The following is a 25,695-nucleotide window of genomic DNA, read 5'->3' as shown; positions in this document are numbered from 1 at the left end:
CGTAATATTTACATTTAGGTAAAGCAAAGGGGCGGATCCTTTTATCAACAAAATTATCAATGCTGTCAAAGTATTTGACTAGATAGTAGATAGTGAGGTGAATCATCAAATTGATTTCATGAATAACAGCATTACATTAAACCAATTTTAGTGGAAGGTCGTTGTATTAAAGAAATGTCTGACGATGAAAGAAATATTTTGGAAAATGAGCAGACTGAAAGCATTAGTGAGCCGCCGCGAATACCATATAAGATGACGATGGAAGTGCCAGTGTTTCTAACAGCGCTGAGCATATCTTTATCTGGTGAGTTTTTTTATTTGTGAATCATTTTTGTTTATAGTTAACATGCCATATGGTTTATGTTAAAATTATAGTAAGCAGTGTGTTTTTATTAAAGAAAGAAATTCGGCACACACCGATCGGTTATAAATATTTGTGATGCGTCAGTTATTTGCCTGTTTAGAATCTTAAGCTCTCTTAAAAGCACGCAAGCTGTATACTACTACAAATGTAATATTGCTTGTGTAATAATAAAAAAAATCATTTCATTTCAAGTAAAGTACCTAATTTGTAAAAAAAATACTGCAGCAGGGCTACTACGAAACTCGAAGTTCGTGTCGTGCCGTCCCTCTCGCTCTCGTATTAAACAGTATAAGTGTCAGAGGGACCGCACGACACGAACTTTGAGTTTCGAGTTTCGAGTTTCGTAGTAGCCCTGCTGTTGCTCTTGCGAGTAACTAAGTATTCTTTGCTTTAATTATATTCAGTCTCTGTTAATTACTTTTAGGAGCTGCAGTTTACAACATTCTTCTGTACCGCACGTGCGTGCATACTTTAAATCACAGCGAGGCAGAATGCCGAGAATTTCTTCTCCCAGACAAAAACGAATACGTCGAGTTGGAGGGGGAGGTGCAGAAAACTGTGTCATTAATTGTAATGGTGAGGATGACGATAGAAGCGATAGTGCCCACCATACTGTCCCTGTTTATTGGTGTCTGGTCAGACACTCATGGCAGGAAGCCCTTGGTGGTGTGGCCACTGTTCGGTAAGGTCTTATACACTCTACTGAGCTGAAACGTGATAAGTAGTTTTTGTCATTATAATATTATCTCCCAGCTCTAAACTACCTATTATGCGTATTATATTTTATTATAATTGTTATCAATTTCAACATTCGTACTCGAAATAACCTAACCTAACCAACAAGAAGTTGGAAAACCCCCGAATTTGTCACTTCAAAGTTCAATATCTCAAAAACGGCGAAACCGATTTTGATGAAACATGTCTAAGAAGTGTGTTTGTCTGTAAGAATCATCGCTAGAAAACCTGATTTCAAATAAAAAACCGCATTCAAATCGGTCCACCTTTAAGAGCTACGGTGCCACAGACAGACAGACACACATAGCGGTCAAACTTATAACACACCTCTTTTTGCGTCGGGGGTTAAAAATGATTGCACAGTAGAAAAAAACAATTGCAAAGCAATTAAATATTTTGCCGTTATCTATTTGCTTTGTTTCTATGAACTTACGCTAAGTCTAAAGCTTTAATTAGTTAATAGATGTCGCTAGTTGTTAGCTCACTTTAAGTTCAAGTAGTTCATTGTTTTACCGTGCGTTGAAGAGTGGCGCTGCCAGAATGGATGTCGCGGATGTCGCCGATGCTGAAAGTCATTGGTGCTTTTCAGTTTTCAGCGCCTAATACCTCGGACGCTGCCTTAGGCTATTACGTACTAAGTGGCTAACCGCGCGGTTTTAGCGCGCCGTCCCTCTTCAAAGTATCATTTGAGAAAGAGACGGTGCGCTAAAACAGCGTGGTTAGCTGCATAGTGCGCACGTAGCCTTTAAGTTGATTTTAGGGATTATTACTCATAAATTTTGTTTTATTGCAGGTTTCTTGTGGTCTTCCATGTTTATCGTAATATTCAGCATGATAGACAGCCTGGGTCCGTGGTGGATACTTGGCATCGCAATGCCTCTTTCTTTTTGCGGGGGTTACACTATGTTGCTCACAGGAGCCTACTGCTATGTTAGTGACATTACGTCAAAGAAAGAACGATCTCTTAGGTAACTACCAGCCTTAAACTACCGCCGTTACGTTCATGCGAATAGTATTTAACGGAAGAGGGACGGCTGTAATATGGACTCCGTATTTCCTAGTAGCCCCCCAGCTAAGAGTTGGACCGAGATCCCTGCACTACTTGGTAAACGATATGAGTCGATTATTTGCACGAAATATTCACATTTTTGTATCATACATAACGAACATTACTGAGATGTTAGTGTTACTAATTTAAGTTGCTTACAGTAAAAACAAAAGAACTTTGATCTCATTATAATTACTTACGAGACGTTACACTGTAATTAACTGAGTTGATTAGTGTTGATCCTGATCGCTTTTCCAGAAACACCCTAAAGATGATATTGAGCACTGCAGGATAGCGGTGGCGCCACTATGTATGGAATCGATTGCTTGTTTGTTTCAGAATGTTGATCTTAGATGGCACATTCGGCGGAGGTACTATGGTGGGCTCTATTATGAGTGCACACCTGCTGAAGGCTGTGGGAAATGTATATCTTTTACTAATTGTGGCAGCTATAAGTGTATTTGCTTATGTCTATACGTTGCTGTTCGTAAAGGAATCCTTGCCCGGAGCGATCAAGGTATTTTTTTATTTTTATTTTATTACATAACAAGTGATTACCCGTTGCTTCGCACGCGTAAACCATTGAATTGCAATTTAGCTATATCGCTAAATTAATTTAGTTTAGTTATTCATCTTCCGAATAAAGCTGCAAGCACATTAAAGTCATTGTGTAGAAGATTTGCATCCACTGTTTCTTAGGCTACGTACGCACGCACTATGTAGTTAACCGCGGCGGTTTTAGCACGCGGTCTCTTCCTGAAGCGATACTTTGAAGAGGTAGGTACGGCGCGTTAAAACCACGCGGTTAACCGCATAGTGCGTACGTAGCCTTACTACCGGATGCTTTAACCCTTTATAAGGCTCCATTTATTGGAGCATACTACTATAGAATCAAAAGCAGCTATCGAATACATACCTAACAAAGAATATTTTTAAAGCTAGTCGTATTTTCAATAATTACAATGGAAATTGTGACGTATTATGAAAGCAATAAGGTTCAGTTTCCAACTCAATGCATGTGGTCGTTAAATCGCCTCTACCTTATTAAGGGTTAAAATAGCCAGACCTTAGTGAACTGAACAGGCGCAATTTTAATGTACGTACCGAAATATACTTACTGTAGGTACACAAATTGCATAGAAAAAAAAAACCGACCAAGTGCAAGTCGGACTCGCGCACTGAGGGTTCCGTATAAATATTTTTATTATATGATGTAACTAAAAATTTACGGTTTTTGCAATTTTTCCTTTATCTGTGCTATAAGAAGTTGCTTCGTACCAAATTTCAAAATTCTGAGTTCACGGGAAGTAGGTACCCTGTAGGTTTTGATTCCCTTGCGAGTTTAGAAAATGGGAAATAATAAGTGCAGCGACTAAAGTTTTATTTAGCATCCGCAACGGAACATCTGTTTTTGTATGTAAGCAACGGGTTAATAGAACAGCTTCTATTAAACTAATATGCCATTTTTACAATACCAGCAAATTATTGCAAAATCGAGCGACAATTTACGAAAAACAAATAATGTAACTCTGCTACCGATAAATATATTATTATCTTCAAAATTGATGATTCGGCGACTAATATTGTAAGTCAGCTACTTTAATTATTTTTGAGCTTCAAATATCTGTCTACTAATTTAGTCAAAAACAACCTCCAATAAAGAGCATCGTAAATAATGAGTTAGCAACAAAATTAATAATTCGTCTTTTTTTTAATGAAAATTAGCAACTCATCTCGAGGTGCGCTGGGCGGGAATTAGACCGGCTGGCCCGCCAATGAGCGCGCTGCATTCAGAATAACGCAACGAGTCGATGTATTTATTTACAATTAGACACGATTTAGAAGTGCTCGAATTATTTAACAAATATACACTCATTTCATAATAAGTAGGTTCGTTCGTTACCTTTTGAACCTTAGAGTTTAAAATAGAAGCCCCGCTATCATAGCGGTTGACTTTCTGGCGGGCCAGAAGAAATGATAGGTTCGGTCGTTGCCTTTTACACCTCAAAGCAGAAAATAGAAGCCCCGCCGTAGCGGAGCTTCATCGACTTGCTGGCGGACCGCTTTCGCCTTGATATATTTATAACACAGAAGAAATTATAGGTTCGTTCGTTGCCTTTTATAGCTCAGAGCAGATAATAGAAGCCCCGCCATAGCGGGGCTTCGTCGACTTCCTGCCGGGCTGCTTTTGCCTTGATACACAACACAGAAGAAATTATAAGTTCGTTTGTTACCTTTTGTACCTCAGAGCAGAAAAAAGAAGCCCCGCCATAGAGGGGCTTCATCGACTTTCTGGCGGGCCACTTTTGTTTTGATACACAACACAGAAGAAATGATAGTTTGTTTCTTACCTTATGCCCTTCATCTGAACCATGCACCATTTATAATTAACCATTGTTAAAATTGTTAATTAGATGCAATAAAGGCTAGGTTAGAAGCTAAACATTTGTAGACATATTACAAATTTAGTTGCTATATAATAATCTTCATGCTGATTCATTAAAACGTAGCTTGGATTACACAATTTATGGTCGCTTGAAAAGTATTTATTAGACGCTTAAAATTAGTCGCTGATTTATTAATTTAGAAGACAAACAATTAAATTTGAGGACAGAAATGATAGTTTAAAGAAGCTGCGTTAATTACAACCCAAATTTGCGGAAATTTTCGGCATAAACGGCTGTATCTTTTGATTGCGTTGGCTTAGAAGTTTGATTTTTTCACAGCTCCAAGGGACAGTAGACCTAAGTATTTCAGCTTGATTCCTCCACCTCCACGCGTTTCTGAGAAATAGGATCTTGGCCACAGACAGACAGACTTGACAGACGGCTGAAAGGACAACAAAGTGCTTCTGTAAGGGTTCCGTTTTTTCCTTTCGGGGGACGGAACCCTAAAAAGACGCGAATAATCGAGGAGTGTATTATTTTATTACGTCTTACTTTCCAGTGTAACGATTTACTCGGACGTACCTACACACTGCACCCATTCATTTCACCGCCTTGATATGTGTGTAATATGCATTTTTTTTTAGGGAAGTTTAAGCACCGTATTGAACTTCCGCTACTTAAAACAAATGGTTTCTGAATTCTTAAAAAGGCGGCCAAACAACGCAAGGGCGATGATCCTTCTGCTTGCCTTTGCGAATACCTTCGTAATGTTCATAGGTTATGGTACTTACAATTTGGAGTACTTATACGCAAGGCAGAAAATTCGATGGGCAATGACCGATTATACCTTGTATTCGGGTTTGACTATCTTGATGTCCTTTGTGGGGGGTTTCGTGGGAGTAACCGTTTTGCAGAAGTGTATAGGCGTGAGCGACGTAGTTATGGTAATCATTGCATTGCTCTCCTCCGTGGCAGATTGCTTGATTAAAGCATTGGCTGCGTTGACATGGCACATGTATTTTGGTAAGTGTCAATTATGTAATAGAATAAGGGCCCGGGCCCACTTAGCGTCTTTCGAGTGTCGTCGTCTAGTAAACGCCCGCGTAGCGCCGACGTAACGTTCACGTTGTGGCGCCGCGACGCCAGTGGCGTCTTTCGAACGTCAGCGTCTCGTTTACGCCCGCGCAGCGTCGACGCGGCGTCAATGGCGTTTGTTGAACGTCGGCGTCTTGTCAGCGCTCGCACAACGTCACTGTGACGGACAGAGCGCAACGCAATCCACCGCATTTCAACAACCTCAGTTGAAACATTAGCGTCAAAAAGAATACACGTAATAACGTTCTGATTTTTCGGTTTTCTTCTTACGTAATTTCCTTTTCCTTTTATTGAAAAGACTTGAGTAACATTAGCAAAAGTGTTTCTTCGTCTGAATCCATTTTCACACTGACTAATTCAAAACGTTACGTGTATTCTCTTTGGCGCTAATGTTTCAACTGAGGTTGTTGAAATGCGGTGGATTGCGTTGCGCTCTGTCCGTCGCAGTGACGTTGTGCGAGCGCTGACAAGACGCCGACGTTCGACAAAAGCCATTGACGCCGCGTCGACGCTGCGCGGGCGTTAACGAGACGCTGACGTTCGAAAGACGCCACTGGCGTCGCGGCGCCGCAACGTGAACGTTACGTCGGCGCTACGCGTACATTTATTAGACGACGACGCTCGAAAGACGCTAAGTGGGCCCGGCCCTAAGGTATCGTCCTAAGAAAATCTAACTAAGGGCCAGTACAGACGGACTGCAATCCAACTGCAACGTAACCGCATCTGCCACTGCCCATGGATACATTTTTCGTTGCAGTTGGCACAACTGCACTCTGACTGCAATTGAAATGTATGGGCAGTTGGCAGTTACGTTGCAGCTGGAATGCAGTCCGTCTGTACCGGCCCTATCCATCGGTTAGATTATCAGAAGATATTGGATACGTTTTACTTTTGTCAAATAAACAAAAAAAAACAAGATATAGCCTGAAGGCACTGAAGGTCCGCGTGGCGTCACGCCGCGCGACACTATTTAGCACGGTGCAGTGTGACGTCACGGGCCCCGCTCCCGAACTTTGACGCGCTTCATCTATGTAATTTTTTGTTTGACAAATTAAAAAAAAATTGTTCAATATTGTCTGAATAATGTAACTGACGGACTAAATAGGATATTTTTATTTATTGGTAAAAACTGTGTTCACGTGCATTGATATATAATGTACCTCATGTCGATGTTCACGTGGTATTACAGTTTGCACTAATGCACCACGAAAACGAAATATTTTATTCATCATCATCATCATCATCATCCCAGCCTATGTACGTCCCACTGCTGGGCACAGGCCTCCTGTCAGAACAAGAGGGCTTGGGCCATAGTTCCGCGGGGCAATATTTTATTATTTACTTAGATTTTTAACTTTACGGAAGTCAATGTGGCGATTTAAAGTTTACTGATACTTTCGTAAAAACTTATCCTTACTAATATTATAAATGCGAAAGTAACTCTGTCTGTCTGTTACCATTTCACGTCGAAACCACTGAACCGATTTTGATGAAATTTGGTATATAGGTAGTTTGAACCCCAAGGATCAACATAGGATACCTTTTATTCCGGTAGAGGGCGCCACCGCGCGATAACCTAGATCCGCGCAGACGTAGTCGCGGCATAAGCTAGTATTTTATAAAACATTTGGATTAGTCCGCTTTACTTTTCTTCTAACGGTCTATTATTAATTACTATACTGTTTCAGCTTCATCAATATCCGTCTTGAAGGGACTATCAGGATCGTTGATAAGGTCCTTTTTGTCTAAAATATTACCCATTGAGGACACGGCGAAGCTTTTCGCCCTGTTGAACGTGTTGGACGCGTGTTGTCCAATATTGGCCCCGATAGTGTACAATACGCTTTACAGTTCTACGATAACTACGTTCCCGGGCGCTTTCTACATGCTCAGTGCTAGTATTTATTCAGTATGCATTGTTCTACTAGGGTAAGATAAATGAAAATAGTATTGTATTGTAAAACTCTTTATTGTACATAAAAACACATGAAAATAACAGAACACAGGATAATAAGATGTACAAAGGCGAACTTATCCCTAATAGTTTTTTTTGACTGAGGGCTGAGTTTCCACCTGAGATGATTTGTTGCTAGTAATGTGTTCCTTCTTCATGACCCCATACAAACGCTACATTTACCTATCTTCGCTCCGCTCAGCTGTTTATACTAGAGCTGTGCTGTGGTTCATGAAAAACACATTTCTCGCACATTGGTGGTAACGCAGCCTAAAAATGAGTTTTCACGGAGGCGAAATATCGCTAGATGGCGTTAGTATCGTGTTGTCCGTTTGCCGTTTGCTCGTGATTGGTTATATAACTAAATGAGCCAATCGCAAGCAAACGTCAAACGGACCTCACGATCACGATACTATCTAGCGATATTTCGCCTCCGTGAAAACCCTCATAGGTGAAATTCAATTATATAAAAAGTATAAGTTTTACTTTTTTTACCCCTTTAACTATATTAGCTTTGCTTGTAAGTGTATATATATATATATATATATATATTTAAATCTTGCAATTTGATTTCGATCTAATTCCAATGACCTGGTTGCTTTTTTTGTTGGACTTTTGAACTTATCTCAATTTTGACAATTTAAGGGTTAAAGATTTTCGATGACAATACAATAATTATCGCAGTGTCGCCAACAAAATGCATTCAAATTTTTTTTTTACAAAAACTTACTAGGTAGGTACATGTTCATTTTGTGCATTTTTTGTTTCAGTTACGTGCAATACTTCAGGTGGAAGTCGATGATATATCAACGATTAGAGGGAGAACTATAAATAAGTATAACTTATTAAACAACTGTGATAAAGAAGAACTCGTAACTCGGGTACTTGAGAGACGATATTTTTTTGGAGTGCAAAATGATAATATATTTATTTTGACTCTAATAATTACGTATTTTGCCATAAATTGTGTTTTCCGTGAACAGTCCTATTTTAAACATAAAGAAAAAACTGTGAAACTATATGTACTTACTTTGGCATATGACTATAGCTTGATAAATGGCGGCAAATAAAAAAAAAAATTGGCAGTACATCTTGCAGTTAAAAAAAATATCTGTCGCAAATATTTAACAGGGGTCTGTCACATGGGCGCAAACATTCACACATTGTGATATAATAATCCTTTGAAAATATCGTCCTACAGTGTCTTTGTTCGCGTATTCGTGCGAATTTGAGTAACCAGCGTTACATTTCTCACAATATCAATTTGAATTAAAGAAAGAAAGGTAGAAAGAAATTGCTGCTTGCCTCGCTAATTTTAAGGGTTGCCACAGCTAAAGAAAGGTTAAGTACTTTACATTCTGTGCCATACGTCCTGTGCCTCATACTTGGTACGTAAGATAAAAGAGAGCAAATGTTGCGACAGTAGGTAGCACCCAAAGGGTATAGGTAATATTCTGTTCTACTACAGACCCCTTATTTGACTCTAATAAACTCACAGACAGTAACTGAGAGCGGGACGGTCCCGTTCACAAGATGTATGGTCTATTTGACAATAAGTTGTTTAAATGGAAACTGATATTTATGTTATATCATAAATAGTAGACAATGCACAATGCACCTGTCTACCGGTAATTGTTAAACATAATAAGGATACCTAAGCAAAGCACAATCAGAAATACATATATTATTATGTGGCATATATGCGTTTGATGTCTGATTCTTATTTGTAGATAATTTCGGTTTTTGTAATGCTTATAGGAATCCTTGCTTTATTAAATTTAGGTGTCCAATGAGTTTCTTCTTACGTTCATTTGATGCGATGTCGAAGTAGGTGCAGTATAGTGTAGGTACTGCACGAATCTAAAACGAAAAACATAATGATAAGTTCAATCCAAATTTGGGTAAAGTTACTTAGGTAACATCTCGTTTCTTCGCCTAATAGTTAGGTAACCCAGGGGTTACCTATGCATGAAATGCAAGCATGCAAGTGAGCATGTAAATTTACAAGCAAGCATGCAGGCAAGCATGCAAGCCAGAATGTAATAGCAAGAATTGAAAATACAAACTGAAATATAGATGCACAGAAAAACCAGAAAAATAAGACCATCACTGGGAATCGAACCCAGGTCCAGGTCCTCGTTCTCGTAGGTCAGGTATTTCAGTTTGTATTTTCACTTTAGGTTTTACGGGATGACCGTAAAAGTAAAAATTTGGAATTGAAATAAAAAATACAAAAAGATTCCAAAAAACCAATCGTAATAGCAAGGTATAGATGTCGCTAGCGTCACTGCTTAAGTGGCTAAATAAGAAACAAACAAGCTGAGATATGTGGTGCATAGGGGGAAATTCGTGTCTGTACCGTTGTCCAGCAGTGGTGTAGCGGTATAGCACGCGGTACGGAATACCGAGGACCTGGGTTCGATTCCCAGTGCTGGTCTTATTTTTCTGGTTTTTCTGTGCATCTGTATTTTCAGTTTGTATTTTCAATTTAGGTTTTACTGGATGAACGTAAAAGTAAAAATTTGGAATTGAAATAAAAAATACAAAAAGATTCCAAAAAAACAATCTTAATTTGATTGCTTAGTAACGATATCTCTTGTCCGGGTGAGCGGTTAGTTCCAATGGAATGCCGAAAGTTTCTCGATGAGGGCTACGGTATAGATGTCGCTAGCGTCACTGCTGAAGTGGCTAAATAAGAAACAAACAAGCTGAGATATGTGGTGCATAGGGGAAATTCGTGTCTGTACTGTTGTCCAGCAGTGGTGTAGCGGTATAGCACGCGGTACGGAATACCGAGGACCTGGGTTCGATTCCCAGTGCTGGTCTTATTTTTCTGGTTTTTCTGTGCATCTATATTTTCAGTTTGTATTTTCAATTTAGGTTTTACGGGATGACCGTAAAAGTAAAAATTTGGAATTGCAATAAAAAATACAAAAAAAAACCAAAAAAACTACCTTAGCAAGCATGCTGTTTAACACACTATTTAAAAAACGTTTGTGTAATGTGCATTCATAGTTCTATGTAGAGAGCCAGCTCAGCGGTTAGAATACAAAACAAACTTTTGGTCATCCCTTGGGAACGGCAATTTTTTTCGGGATAAAAAACTAATAACTATAATTCTAGACTTCTAATATGACGTATGCAAAATTTCATAGGAATCGGTGCAGTAGTTACGGCGTGAAAGCGGATCAAACAAACTCACTTTCCCCTTTATAACGCACGCCATGGGCGCTGCCAAGAGCCCCCGGTATAAGGTATCGGCAATTTTTAAAAAAATATTAGTTTTTCTTTTACAAATATATAATTTTACTCGCAAATGTGATGAAAAATATTGTATGTCGCACGGGCGGTACTAGAATTACGAACATCGACTCATTAAAGCCTTCCGCTTCGGGCTTCTTAAGACACAATGTACTATTCTTTTCCCCTTTGTAAGGAAGGATTAATTAGCTAACCTTACAATATGCATATTATAGTGACCATATCAATAAAAAAAAATATGTTTTAAATAAATAGATTGACTTGGCAATCGCCCGGGGCACCTAGATGGTTAAAGCAGGCCCTGCAATTACTTACCCTAACATGACAACACAAGCTCCAGTTATACTGACACTGAGCAAATAAATAGCACCCGAGTATGTCACAAGAGTAGCATTATACAGAAAGCTGAACATAGGAGGCGCTACTACAGGGCTGAACGCGTTTAACACGCCAATGGTGCCGAATATTTTCGCAGTGTCTTCATTGGGCAATATTTTTGATAGAAATGACATTATTAGGGGATTTGCAAGTCCCTCCAGCAGAGACAATGCTGAACCTGAAACAAAAACACTTGAATCAACCAAGGACTAATGGTATGTGAAGAGAACCGTGAATTTATAAATGTCACGTTATGGTTTATTCAACTAAACCATCGCTACACTGATTCAATGACAATGGGATACCATGAGTAGTAGCTAATAATAATATTATTATGTAGTATGTGCTGCATTGCTGAGCTGAATAATAACAGACTTGTTCAGTTTGTGATTTCAGTAAGTATAGATAAAGCTGTTCAAAGGCGTTAAGTGATATTCAAAAAATAGAACGAGGTAGGTACACTAAAATCATTATAAAATGTACATTGATACAAACTTTCAAATTAAATAAAATAGTATCAACGCCGAAATTAAATTTCAGCAAGGTGCGCTGGTGGTCGCTATAACAGCAAATAATGAAAATGTACTAATTCCACCTTCACGCAAGAAAGTCAGTGTTATTGTTCAGTTTTTGGCTCAATTTTTGTACAGTCGTCAACAGATATTTTGGAGCGGCGAAGGTGGGCAAAAATATCGGCACATGCACTTTATTATGAAGGTCTTATAGTTCATGTTTCGATATTTTTGATCACCTTCTCGGCCGCTCCAAAATATCTGATGGCGACTATACATACACCTTTCGTGTACAACTCCGACTCACACTTGACTGGATTTTTTGTAGTTTAATTTTATATTATTATAATAACTTACCAAAATACATATGCCAAGATCGTTCGGCTAATGCGATAACTAAGTAACCGACAGTCGATGAAGCCACTGCCATGATTATTATGATTCCGTCACTAATATGTAAATATGTTTGTAAACAAACCACGCCGGCGATAGCTCCAACAAATGATATAATAATATCTGTGCTGAAATATGACGTGTAATCTGTCATTGCCCACTTAAGTTTTTGTCTTGTGTATAAGTACTCCAAGTTGTATAGCCCTAGATCATTACACTGCAGCAAGGTATAGACTACAGTTAGAATTATAACCTGTCCTCTTACATTATTTGGGCGACGTTTTAAAAAATCGATAACCATGTTTTTTACATGGCGAACGACGAATAATGACCTCAGTCCTCCCTGAAAAAAAACCGTTAATAGTACATTACTGCAGAGGCCATGAAGTAAGGGATTGATGGACGAGTTCGGGGTAGACGATAAAACGAGTCCAGCAATCCCTGTTCTGGCCGAGGCTTGTATAGTGCTTTTCTCAAACAATGTGAGGAAATACTTCATCCATCCATCCATCCATCCGTCCGTCCGTCCATCCGTCTAACCATCCGTCCATCCGTCTAACCATCCATCCATCCATCCACGCATCCATCCATCCATCCAACCATCAATCCATCCATGCATCGCATCGCATCGCAATATCGCAAATGCTTACAGAGTAGTGGTGGTTGGCTGTCTGTAATTTTTCCTTTGTCAGTTTAATGTTAGTAAGCAAATTTAAAAAGTTAGAGCAGCGGACAATAATGGATTTTCATATTATATACTTCATGGCCTAGGCCAAGAAGTTATGTAGGGAGGTGGTAGGGAGCCATAAATGAGAAACTTCATGTCTCCATTTCGTGACATTAACGCATACATTTCCGAGCATGTTTGAGAAAACATGACGTTTTTCCGGAATAGAACTAGAGTAGGTAAGACAGTCAAATAGAAAACGGATAAAAGATTGTACAAGGAAAGACGATAGACTCTTTCGGGGCAAAAGTTGCAAGCGTCCAACTTTATGCGGTAAGTAAATAACCTCCAGTTCCTAATCCCTCCAAATTGGCGCTAGAGTGTGCTGTGATATTAGTAGTGGATATGCGAAAATGGAAACAAAAGACTAGCTAAATACCTTAGTTGCTCCAGGTAAAGATTCCTTTACATACACAACAGTGTAGACCAAAGCCATAAAACACACTAATGTTACCATACATAGTAAGTAGACGTATCCCACAGATTTCACGAGGGGCGAGCTCGCCAAAGAACCGACTATATGACCTCCTGCAATTATTGCATTTAATAATGTCATTCTGAAAGAAATTATCATATTGTTAGGTTCTGGCCGCACCCTAAGGTGCTCAAAGCTGCGAAACGTAATTTATTTAGTACTAGACTCTGCCCGCGGCTTCGCACGCAATCCATTCGATTTTACTTAATTCTCATAGGAATTCTTTAAAAATTGCATCGCGGATTTCATTAACGTTGTAGGTTTATAATTATCAAAGAACTAAAAGAATTTCCTTGCTCACCCGCGACCTTACGATAGCTAAGCTTATGCAAAATATGCGTGTTCATGCAGTTCCTCCACCTCCACACTGTAAAAACACACACAAATCACACAAACCCATCTATCACCACCACCACACTACACTGACGCGTTTCGAACTCAACCAGAGCTCATCTTCAGAGTGACACAAACATACACCATGCTACCAGTTGATAGACTAACGAACCACAACCACCGTTTTAACTTGTCACTGTAACTCCCCAAGTACCCACATACGTTTTAGGAAACAAAACAAAACTACCCACAAATTATTAATAATTTTTTTAACCTTCCTTAAAAACTACCTTGATTTTTGTTTATTTACTGTCAAGGCATGTTTTATTAACTACCATTGCTGAAATTAGATCCAAGCCGTAGCAAGGGAGATGAAACTAAATTTACCTGCTCATTAATAATAGACCCCATACTGTTGTATCTAATTATCTCCATGCATTCTAAAACATCGAGACGAAACCCCTTGCCACAATAATGTAACAATTCATACGAATCTGAGTCCGATAAAGAATGATTTAGTTCCAACAAATGTCTGGCAAAATTCGACTTATCAGGATGCTCATTCCTATATGCCGAAACATGCTCTTTAAATCTAGCATTAAAACTGCGACCTGTCTGACCAACATATACTCTACTGCTGCCATTAATTCAAGTAATTAATTGAATAGTTTTTATCAAATTGTTATCTCCTATCTCTCATCGATTTATCACTTGGTGCATAGTTTGTCAATTGTGTTTTGTTTATTTTCTTTTGTACAATAAAGAGTTTACATACATACATACATATCCACTTGGGTAGATATTGTACTTAATGAAAATAGTAGGTAATTACCTTAGCGACCTCTTTTCTGTTCTTACAACATCGCTGATATAACAATAGATTCCCGTTTCTATCATAGGCATCCCACCAAACAGATTATATGGAAGTGAAGCTGCCAAGTACCACCATGGACCGATGCCATCTAGCATGCTGTATACAGTAGTCAACAGTGATCCCACGGTTAGACCTGAAAAATAATACCGTCACGTTGATAATGTCAGACTAGAGGTCAGCCAACGTTTTATTTACATCTTCAAAACTTAGCTATAACCCAATTTTTTTTGCATTTTTTCCTCGCAATGTGACGAAAATCATTGTGTGTATCACGGGCCGCGGGCCGTAGGTAAGGGGATTACAAACTCGAGTCATTAAAAGCCTTCCGCCTCCGGCGTCTAATAGACTCTCGTTAGTAATCCCCTTCTTACGCCCCTTAATGCACAATGTACTATACCTACTCTCGAAGAAAAACATCTTACCTAGGCTTAGTAGCATTTTGTCACTACTTTAAAAAAAAACTCGTACCTCTAAATAGATAATTTTTCATAGTGAACTTTATGAACATTATGTCAAGATGTGTCAAGGTTCAATTTTTATGACATACTAGCTTTTACCCGCGGCTTCGCACGCGTAAACTATTCGGTCTGGTAGTTGCAATTGAAATTTTCGGGATTTTACAAAATTCCCCTGGAAATTTCCAAAATTTATATCGTGGTCTTCATTGAGGTTGTGTTGTGAATAACTGTACAAAATTCAAGACTAAACCCAGAGCTGAAATTTCAAAAAATTTCCCTATCCAAATTCAAATTCAAATAATTTATTCAGTAAATAGGCCGCAATGGGCACTGTACAATAAAAGAAAAAATTACAAAATAATAATAATAATACAGAGATGTAAGGGGTACCTTAGTTACAAACTATCCCGTGGGAATATCGGGATAAAAAGTAGCGTACTTATGTGTTATTCCAGATGTCCAGCTACCTACATACCAAATTTCATAGCTCTAAGCCCAATGGTTGTTATTTCGAGATTTTATCCCTAGGTATCCTGTGGGAATATCGGGTAAAAAGTCGCTTATGTGTTATTCCAGAGGTCCAGCTACCTACATACTAAATTTATTGGCTCTAAGCCCAGCGGTTGTTATTTCAAGATTTTATCCCTAGGTATCCCGTGGGAATATCGGGTCAAAAAGTCGCCTATGTGTTATTTCAGACGTCCAACTACCTACATAGCAAATTTCATGACTCTCAAGCCCAGCGGTTGGTTTTTCGCGATTTTATCCCTATCCCGTGGGAATATCGAGATAAAAAGTAGCCTATGTGTTATTCCAGAGGTCCAGCTACCTACATACTAAATTTCATGGCTCTAAGCCCAGCGGTTGTTATTTCAAGTTTTATCCCTATCCCGTGGGAATATCGGGATAAAAAGTATCCTATGTTTTAATCCAGGTTATAAACTAACTTTTCGCCAAATTTCATCCAAATCCGTCCAGCCGTTTCAGCGTGAAAAAGTAACAAACATACTCACTCACTCACTCACTCACAAACTTTCACATTTATAATATTAGTAGGATTGATTTTACATACGAGATTTTTTTCGAAGTAGTGACGATTTTTTTTCTGGGTGAGACTAAAAGTATCAAATTGAACCACAAGGTGCTCTGTTATGTGGTAGCACTACGACTGATGCGATTCAACAATTGAAATAATGTAATCGACATGCAACTAAAAACGCTTACCAAATAGTGGCCACATAATTAACGGTTTTCTACCGTGGTGGTCCGACCATTCGCCAACAAACAGAGAAAGGATAACAGGTACTATTGTTCGTATGATTGTAATCACCATTAAAATCTGTGTTACATGTTTTTGTACGTCTTCTTCCAACATATGTGTTGCATTCGTTTTATCTGGCAGAAGAAATCCATTGCAATCCTCTTTGGTATAATTGGAATCGGAATCATGCATGCAAGTGCGATACAGAAGAATGTTGTTCACAGTAACATCTGAAAAAGATATATACATAAAAGATAAAAATAAACCCGCAAACTGCACCCCATAGACCGCATACTCGTATCGGTCCCACAAGGTACCTACTGATGACTTGGAAAATTCAGATAGGTATCTATGTGTTGCTTCGTGTCCATCAAAAATTTCTGTTTGCCTTTGGTAATGATTTGGAAAATATGTTATAATTAAACAAATAAACGCACATAAGAAAAATATGTAGATCGGTCAGACCCTTACTGAATGTAGCTCTTATAGCACAATTAATAGGTAAAGTCTGAAAATCTTTTTTTATGTCTGTCTATATGTGTCAGTAACCAATCTCAACTGGTCAGTTGGCACACAGCGTACATTTTGCTAGAAGCAGAGCTCTCCTAACACTGGATATTCATAGAAATAATACTACAAATTTGCATGGAACCCTCAGTGCGCGAATCCAGCTCGCATTTGGCCGGTTTTTTATCTGCTGTCTAGCACGACGTCTTTCGCCTGATTTATGATGATCCTGAGTAAGAAAAGGCGGACCATTTACCAGAAAGGGAAATGCCAGCCGTTGTCAAAAACACAGGTAATTCCACTGTTAACTTGAATGGCATCCGAAGTCGCGTCATGGTAAGTAAACTCACTCACTTGTGTAATTTCCACCTCTAATGCACGTTTAATATTAGATTGTTACCGATGTTTTACAGGAAAATTACTCATAGCCAAAGAGCCCGCGTTGGCCAGACCTTCGTTAATTTATAAAAGCAGAAAGTTACTTTTGTGTATGTCTCCAATGCGGGGTAAGGACGCTCCCTGACTATGACATTTGGACCATGGCGTCTTTGGCAGGTAATATACACGCGTATTGTATTTGTATCTGTAATTGTATCTTAAATTCAACACAGTACAATGTGCATTAAGGGGCTTAAGAAGACAACTGAATAAAGTAATGGCTACCCGCCAATATAGGGGGATACAACAAAATTCGAAAATTGAAGTTCGTACGATTACCGTCCCTCTCACTCTACTATTTTTTTTTGCGTCAGCAAAACGATACTAACATCTATTTTTGAATTGCGTATTAGCCGCCGTAATTGTCACTTAATTTGAGTTGTCTACCATAGATAATGCTAAGCTAATTATTCCAACATGCTAAAAAAATATTTAAGTACTAAAATTATTGAAAAATAATTTGATATAAATTTAAAATATAAAAATAACGAAGTTTCATAATGCGTGGACAATTTTTATGGTGTAAAATTGGGTTATAGCTAAGTTTAAAGATTTAAATAAAACTTTGGTTGACTTGAAACCTCTTTAGTCTAAAATGCGTACCTGCTTACTTTTTAAAAAAAGTCTAAAAGTAAAGTAAAGTCTTGAGAAGAAAAACTACGTAAATCCATAACTCCGGCCATTGTCATTTCATGCCTATGCATGGAATAACATCATTGACGAGCAAGTGTGATGAAAATAATATTTTCTCTACAGTAATGTACTATTTTTTTCCCTTGGCTGGACTTATAGTTTTGCCCTTAGCAATTTTCAACTAACTTTCAGCATTTATAAAATAACAATGACCTGGTCGTCGCGGGCTCTTGCTCTATCACAAATCACCAATTCATCTCACGTTTATTGTTTAGACGAAACAAAAGATCATTACGAGACTGGTAAGACTGTTTTAGAATTATTACCTACTTAGTTAAAAAATATAAAAATATATATACCTCGTTGAGTTTCTAGCCGGATTCTTCTCAGCAGAGGTTTTTCCGAACCGGTGGAAGATTTTTTTAGATATTCATAAGTGCTTGTTATAGCCTAAATTGAATAAAGATATTTTGACTTTGACTAATTATTATATTGTTAAATTTTTGTCAGCTGGGACTTTAGGTAATATATTCAAGGAAAGAGATCGTGTTGTCAACCCTACGAGGTTTGTGCACTACAAGGATTTTTTCTCAAACATGACATGAAATATTAACGTTGTGTTACAAATAATAGGTCGAGAAGTATCGCGCTGCAGGCGCTGCGGCTCGCCTTCCTGCGCGCGGTCACTAGCGGCATGCAAATAGTACATTACTGCAGGACTACGAAACTCGAAACTCGAAGCGAAGTTCGTCTCGTGCGGTCCCTCTGACACTTATACTACGAGAGCGAAAGGGACGGTACGATACGAACTTCGATTTTCGAACTTCAGAGTAGGCCCGCTGTAGAGGCCGGGAAGTAGGGTGTTGCCGGCAAAGCAGATATAGACTCTGATAGGGATGCGAGGCCGGCAACCCCACGTCCCGGCCGTGGCTTGTATAGAGCTTTTCTCAAACATGTCATGAATTAAAATAAAAAAAAACAAGAAATCAAGTTGGCGGGACGTTAGTCTGGTCGCCCTGTTGCGTGCGTGCGTGTCGTGTTGGCTGCTGCAGGGCTACTACGAAACTCGAAACACGAAGTTCGTGTCGTGCGGTCCCTCTGACACTTACACTATTTAAAACGAGAGCGAGAGGGACGGTACGATACGAACTTCTAGTTTCGTAGTGGCCCTGCTGGCGCGACGGCTGCGGAGCGCGTTGAAACAAAAGACGGTCGCATTGCCAGCCAGCTACCTGCAAAGTTGTATGAAATCTCTTTGCAGGCCGCTAGAGAGACCGCGGGCAGGCAGGCGAGCCGCAGCGCCTGCAGCGCGATACTTCTCGGCCTATTATTTGTAACACAACGTCAATATTTCATGTCATGTCTAGCGGCCTGCAAAGAGATTTCATACAACTTTGCAGGCCGCTGGCCGGCAATGCGACCGTCTTTTGTTTCAACGCGCGCTCTGCGACACAGCCCGGCCTGCGCCCACCGCCCCGAAGCCGCCAGCGAGACACGCACGCACGCAACAGTGCGACCATACTAGCGTCCCGCCATGCTTAATTTCTTGTTTTTTATTTTATTTCATGTCATGTTTGAGAAAAGCATTATACAAGCCTCGGCCGGAACGTGGGTTGCCGGCCTCGCATCCCTATCCGGCCTATCCCTATAGCTAGGCTCGGCCGTCTATATCTGCTTGGCCGGCAACCCCCTACTTCCCGGCCTATACAGTAATGTACTATTTCTGTTCTGTGTACGTACCTATGTAACAAGGCTGATCAAGCCTTGTTAATTCTTAACCTCTTCCTCATTTTTTTATGTCAAAATTCATTCTCAGCTCAGCAGCCGTACTATAAAGACGTGCTAAAATATCTTATTATTTTGACATTTTACCTTTTGATCACTAATCATAACAGTTCTCACAGTGCAGTGAATTAGTGTTTTTATAACCAGTTTTATCTCACAGTTTTACTTAACCCTATACGAGGGGCACACTAAAATGATCGGGAATAGAATATTTCGGATTGAGTTACAATAAAACCTTTTTTAGAATTTGAATACTGGCCTCTTAGAACCTTAATGACATTCAAACAATTTTTTTTTTTTTTTAAAACAAACTGTTGGTTTAAAGTTGACATGTCGTTAACAGAAATGGAGCTCACGCGTGAACATTTCCGTGCCATAATCAAGTAGCGGAATTTCTCATAGCAAAAATCAAACGTCAAAGGAATTGAACATAAGTTTTATCGACTATCGATAAATATTCAGTAATTAATAAAACAGAACAAAACATTACATTTGAAATTTACCACGAGCTTTGCGGTGAAGGAAAACATCGTGAGGAAACCTGCACAAACTGCGAAGCGATTCAATGGTGCGTGCGAAGTTCCCAATCCGCACTGGGCCCGCGTGGGAACTATGGCCCAAGCCCTCTTGTGCTGAGAGGAGGCCTGTGCCCAGCAGTGGGACGTATATAGGCTGGGAGGATGATGAATAAAACAGGAAATAATAAGGTACTTTTAAAATAGCGCTTTTTAAGTAAGTTACAATTGAAATATAAAGAGCTTGAGCTGCTTTAAATTAACTTTACATTTAGAGCAGTATGACGTTGAAGAATCTTTATTTTAAATAAGTAAGGGATGTTTTTTAATCCATTTGTAAATCGTTTTTCTTTTAGGATTAACCATTTTAATAACACGGGAATGACTAAGAAAACTCAAGTGACATAAATGTCATAATATGTGACGTTGACGCGATTTATTTTATTTTAATATGGATATGAAAGTCTCTTATCAAAGAGGTCAAATGTTACAGAATATTGTTACAAGGCGATAACAAGAAGAGTCGATTCGATAACATCGATAACTGGAATAGGTAATCGATAAAACTTATGTTCAATCCCTTTGATGTTTGATTTTTGCTATGAGAAATTCCGCTCCTTAGCCATAATTTATCACAATTTTCGTCGCGGCTTATCTCAAGATAAATGTCTCAGCGAACTTGTTTCGATTTATGATGTTGAAGCACAGTCAAACGACAATATACCGCTGGTATGTCGAGTTCCGATTCCGACGCGGTCATGTGTCGCTCAGCACTGTTCCTTCTGCAGGTCGACCAAGAACAGCGGTCACGTCTGAAAACATCGCAGCTGTGCAACTATTATATAGATGATAGTCATGGTGACATACGAGGCCGACACTGAAAGTTTTTAGAACTGGCCACTTGTAAACAATATAATAAAAAAGTAAGTTTAAATTTTGAAAATGGAACTCTGCCAATATTATTGAGTATGTGTTTCATTTATTTGTCATTTGTTTTACGATTTGGCGGCAAATTGGAAATTGTCTGTGTCACGTCAACATGACTTTAATGCGAGAAAAATTTCGTGCAATGATTTTTTAAGACTTTCGATGTCATTTAAGTCAACAAGAAAGCTATGATAGACTTCGATTGGCCTTTCACAATGAAGCCCCATCTCATGCGACCATTTCAACTGGTTTAATGAGTTTAAACGTGGTCGCACTAATCTCACCGATGACACAGCCGATGATCTGCGTGAGGGACGGCCTTCTACGGCGACGACTGAAAATAACATCAGTGTTGTACGGCGTATGATAGAGACTGACAAAAGAGTGACGTATCAGCAGATTCGGACAAGCTTAGGCATCGGTATGAGTCAAGTGCATAAAATCCTCCATGTATCGGAATGATTGCAATTCAGTCGATATTACATAATGAGCTGTGTGTAAGAAAGCTAGTTTCCCGCTGGGTTCCCCACAATTTGTCTGAAGAGCAAAAGGCGGCTCGTGTAGATTGGTGCCGGAATACTCTGCAACGCTTCAACGGAGGGAAGTCAAATGCCGTTTATAATATCGTCTCAGGTGACGAAGCATGATTTATTCATACGAACCTGAAAGAAAACATCAGTCAGCAGTTTGGGTCTTCGAAGACGAGGTCAAACCAACGAAAGTGGTTCACTCCCGCAGCGTGTCAAAGAAAATAAATGGTCGCTACGATTGTCTCGAAAAAGGGGCATGTTGCTACAATTCCTTTACAGGAACGCAGAACGGTTACAGCCGAGTGGTATATCGCGGTTTGTTTGCCAGAAATGATAGCCGAACTCCGAAAAAATAACCCGAAACGTCGCATCATCTTACATCACGATAATGCGAGCTCCCATACGGCTCGGAAGACGAATGATTTTTTGAAGCAGGAAAACATTGAGCTGATGAGCCATCCTCCGTACAGTCCTGACCAGAGCCCAAACGCTGCTGCAGGACCACATGCACATGCACGTTGCGGCGCCTGCTGCGGGAGGGGGAGGGCGGCTCTACCAATAGCAAAGCCTAAGGTATCGCCAATATTTGGAACAATTATATATTTTTTCTTTTAGAAATATAAAAATTTACTCGCAAATGTGATGAAAAACATTGTATGTCGCACGGGCAGTACTAGAATTACGAACATCGACTCATTAAAGCCCTGTCTTCGACTTCGGGCTTCTAAATAGACTCTCGTTCGTAATTCCTTATTTACCGCCCTTAAGAAACAATGTACTATTAGCTATACCGTGCATGTGGTTTTTCTTATTCCCGATCATTTCAGTGTGCTGTGCCCCTCGTAACAGACTTTGAAGGCACAATTTTGTAAGTCCTACAACATTTATAACTCTTTTATTTTACAAACTTCCAAATTTATTAGTTTTTATACTAAGTTGGTTTTTGTATACAATCTTTGAACATCATCTCTCCTGCCTTTACTTCGACTTACCTCATCATCTGTCGCTTCGCATCGCGACACCTATATTCATATGCCACGCCACAAGTACATGTGATATTTTGCTGTATTGAATCTACATTCCACTTATGAAAATAAGTAATTCGGACTGCATTCAGCGATTTACTTGAAAATTGCCTGCCTCATCCAGGAATTGACACAAAAAATACAAAATAAAAAGACTAAGAACTACTAATTACTTCACAGTAATAATTTTAATTTGAACGCAGATATTCAAAATGTGTTCGAATTTCGAACATACCTAACATGTTTGGAATTTGAATTTGGAATACCTACGCGTAATATTTCTTAAGTTATGGACTAACTAAACTACGCGATGGCTGTACTTGCGTACAATACAGCTTAAATAATAAATATCACAAGTAGGTATATTTCTGTAATGTATACCGTACTTTGACTGCGCCGAAATAAGTGAGCCCACTCATTAGGAATCATGACCATGACAGAAAGTTGTGCTGGCAATTACCGTAGATATATCTAAATTTCTAATCTTTGTAATTAGTAGGGTGGTGGGTGGTCAACTAACGTATTATTGCTACGACTGAGGTTAAGACAATAAAACGTCTAGTACTGTAAATCATAAGTGATCATTTAATAAACCTCTTACTAATACAAAACAAAAACGAGGTTCTTAACAAATCGAGTACAAATTTAACATTTTTAAACTAACAGTTTAGGTAAGTAAGTACTCTTACAAATTTGGAATTTCCGAAGTCAACAAAAAAAAAAAAAAATACTTAAATTCGTTATTATTGCCTAAGCAAATCTAAACCTAACTATTTGAACTGTTTACTGCCCATGGCCAGTGATAAGGTGCTTTACGTGGTGGCATACTGATGGCCCATTGGCCCAACTTCGAATGAACAATTCCAGATAAAAGACGCTAGGATTAATTGGATGAACCCTACGAATTGGTACCCGCTTTTTTAGCCCTTTGCTACGCCCTGCTTACATGAGGCGAAATTACTGCACAAGTCTTGTCGAATTTATATCCCACTCACATGGCTTGCGCGAGTAGGATAGAATTACGCTTGCAATTTTACTAGTACGCGTTTACAAGGGAGAGGGGTTCGATCATGACTCATCAAAATATTACCCTGCTACACCATCATTCAGGACCTACACTTATTTTTAAATCATCACAGACTACAAAGACACATTCTAACATTTAAAGATAACTTTGTACATGTAAAAGCAGAGAATTTTTAACCGCCACATAGGTTATTTTACACTGGGACTTTATACAAGGTGAGATTCCGTACAGTAGATTACTAATTATGATTATATAAAAAGCCGACGAAAGAATCAGAGTCAACAATTAGAAGAGTCTGATATATGGTACTTTACAAAATCTAGATAAACCTATATTATAACGCAACTATATTAAAATTTAAACTGAGCAACTTTAATAATAACATCACAGAAAGGCTGGGCTTCAATAAAAATAACTAGTGTGACAAGATAGTCTGAAGAAAACAAAAACTTAAGGACAGTTCTCAACTTAAAACTACTGAAAAAAAAAAACATTGCAATCTTATACTCACTATGAAGTATAAGTACAACAAAATTATACCGGTGTCATTACAAATCATGTACTGTTTGTTCTATTGATGCTGAAATATGTGGCGTTATCTGGAAACGGGTACCTTGTTGTCGGTTGTAGTTTCCGAGATAATCGCGTTCAAAGTAAAATGTCGAAAAAAATCGTTATTTCTGTTTTTACTCTTTATTAATAAGCAAGGTCTAAATTTTAATTTGACAGAGACACAAGTTTTTAAATCCATTTTTATGAGTTAAAACATCCCTTAAAGTTTAGTAAGAAAGGTACCTTATTGTCCGTGCCGCTCTTGAATGCTTTCTGTGCGCTCGGTATCGGTTTGGAAGACGTATCGGACGTCGGTACTTTGTCGGCGCGTCATCATCATTATCATCATCATCCCAGCCTATACGTCCCACTGCTGGGCACAGGCCTCTCTCAGAATGAGAGAGCTTGGGCAGTAGTTCCCACGCGGGCCCAGTGCGGAGCTTGTCGGCGCGTAAAAAAACGTCAATCAGAATCATCATAAAATGCGTTTTAATTAGAGTAAGGTAAATCATCAATAACTGGCCACCATCAGGCATTAGCCAGTTAGGGCCTTATCACACTAGCGATTTGCGGGCGAGTTGAAAGCGAGGCGAGCGCGCAGGTAGTTCGCTTAAAGCGCGTAACGATTTCACCCGCGAGCACGCAACGATATCGCCGCGAGCGCGCAACGATGTCGCTGCGAGTTCGCTGAGTTAGCGTTTTTGGCGCTAAAAGCAGCTAACTCGCTACACGCTCGCAGCAGCGCGCGCGCACGCGGCGATGTCGTTGCACGCTTGCCTCGCTTTCAACTCTCCCGCAAATCGCTAGTGTGATAAGGCCTTATTGACGATTTACGCCAATTTCTTTTTCTTTTTTATTATTGGACTGGATGGCAAACGAGCAAGTGGGTCACCTGATGGTAAGAGATTACCACCGCCCATAGACACCTGCAACACCAGGGCATTGCAGATGCGTTGCCAACCTAGAGGCCTAAGATGGGATACCTCAAGTGCCAGTAATTTCACCGGCTGTCTAACTCTCCACGCCGAAACACAACAATGCACAAAATAGCAGTTTTCACGGCAGGATTAGCGAGCAAGATGGTGGTAGCAATCCGGCGGACCTTGCACAAGGTCCTACCACCTGCAGGTCTTTAGAGGTTGATTTATAATAATATAATAATAATGATTAATAGTTACAACTACAAATAAAAGCATTTTTTTAGATCTTATTCTTAACTATGTCACTAACATTTTACGTCGACAATAAGTACCTTTTCAAATACGTTAATCATCTAGTGTTTTTTGAGACAAAATTATAGGTTTTTGGTAAGAGTTTTATACTACAGTGTTACTTAAATTAAGACTATTAAAATTAATCGTAAGTTATTAGTCTTTTCAAATGATATCAATTCATATCATTAAATATTTTACCACCGACGATAAGGTACCTTTTCGAAAATATATAGTGATTGTGCCAACTTTTTACTAAAATTACCTTGAATTCTGAGACTGGAAAAACT

At 39.1% G+C, this 25,695-nt stretch overlaps 2 protein-coding genes across 2 annotated transcripts; one reads left to right on the top strand and one right to left on the bottom strand.

Moving 5' to 3' along the window:
- On the top strand, positions 1–9,314 carry LOC141434881 (probable peptidoglycan muropeptide transporter SLC46). Its single transcript, XM_074097364.1, has 8 exons — positions 1–18; positions 152–304; positions 789–1,046; positions 1,893–2,067; positions 2,487–2,664; positions 5,179–5,557; positions 7,318–7,558; positions 8,354–9,314. Exons 2-8 carry the CDS (start codon positions 175–177, stop codon positions 8,412–8,414), a joined length of 1,422 nt encoding a protein of 473 aa, XP_073953465.1. The 5' UTR covers positions 1–18; positions 152–174; the 3' UTR covers positions 8,415–9,314.
- Positions 9,315–9,359: 45 nt separating this feature from the next.
- LOC141434886 (probable peptidoglycan muropeptide transporter SLC46) lies at positions 9,360–17,052 on the bottom strand. Its single transcript, XM_074097375.1, has 7 exons — positions 17,019–17,052; positions 16,219–16,485; positions 14,495–14,669; positions 13,234–13,411; positions 12,092–12,470; positions 11,160–11,400; positions 9,360–9,443 (listed from the first exon to the last, which is right to left on the bottom strand). Exons 2-7 carry the CDS (start codon positions 16,445–16,447, stop codon positions 9,362–9,364), a joined length of 1,284 nt encoding a protein of 427 aa, XP_073953476.1. The 5' UTR covers positions 16,448–16,485; positions 17,019–17,052; the 3' UTR covers positions 9,360–9,361.
- Between the last annotated feature and the right edge of the window lie 8,643 nt (positions 17,053–25,695).

This window comes from Choristoneura fumiferana, chromosome 14 (assembly GCF_025370935.1).
Source record: "Choristoneura fumiferana chromosome 14, NRCan_CFum_1, whole genome shotgun sequence".
NCBI lineage: Eukaryota > Metazoa > Arthropoda > Insecta > Lepidoptera > Tortricidae > Choristoneura > Choristoneura fumiferana.
This window is presented reverse-complemented; position numbering and strand designations above follow the sequence as displayed.

What these genes read in the sequence shown, in the direction of transcription:
- LOC141434881 (XM_074097364.1), top strand. Translation starts at nt 175, where the DNA reads ATGTCTGACGATGAAAGAAATATTTTGGAAAATGAGCAGACTGAAAGC. An exon ending in GCTGAGCATATCTTTATCTG is followed by an intron (nt 305 to 788) that starts GTGAGTTTTTTT and finishes AATTACTTTTAG; the next exon opens with GAGCTGCAGTTTACAACATT. An exon ending in GGTGGTGTGGCCACTGTTCG is followed by an intron (nt 1,047 to 1,892) that starts GTAAGGTCTTAT and finishes GTTTTATTGCAG; the next exon opens with GTTTCTTGTGGTCTTCCATG.
- LOC141434886 (XM_074097375.1), bottom strand. Translation starts at nt 16,447, where the DNA reads ATGCATGATTCCGATTCCAATTATACCAAAGAGGATTGCAATGGATTT. An exon ending in ACAGAAAAGAGGTCGCTAAG is followed by an intron (nt 13,412 to 14,494) that starts GTAATTACCTAC and finishes AATTTCTTTCAG; the next exon opens with AATGACATTATTAAATGCAA. An exon ending in GCTTGTGTTGTCATGTTAGG is followed by an intron (nt 9,444 to 11,159) that starts GTAAGTAATTGC and finishes TTTTCGTTTTAG; the next exon opens with ATTCGTGCAGTACCTACACT.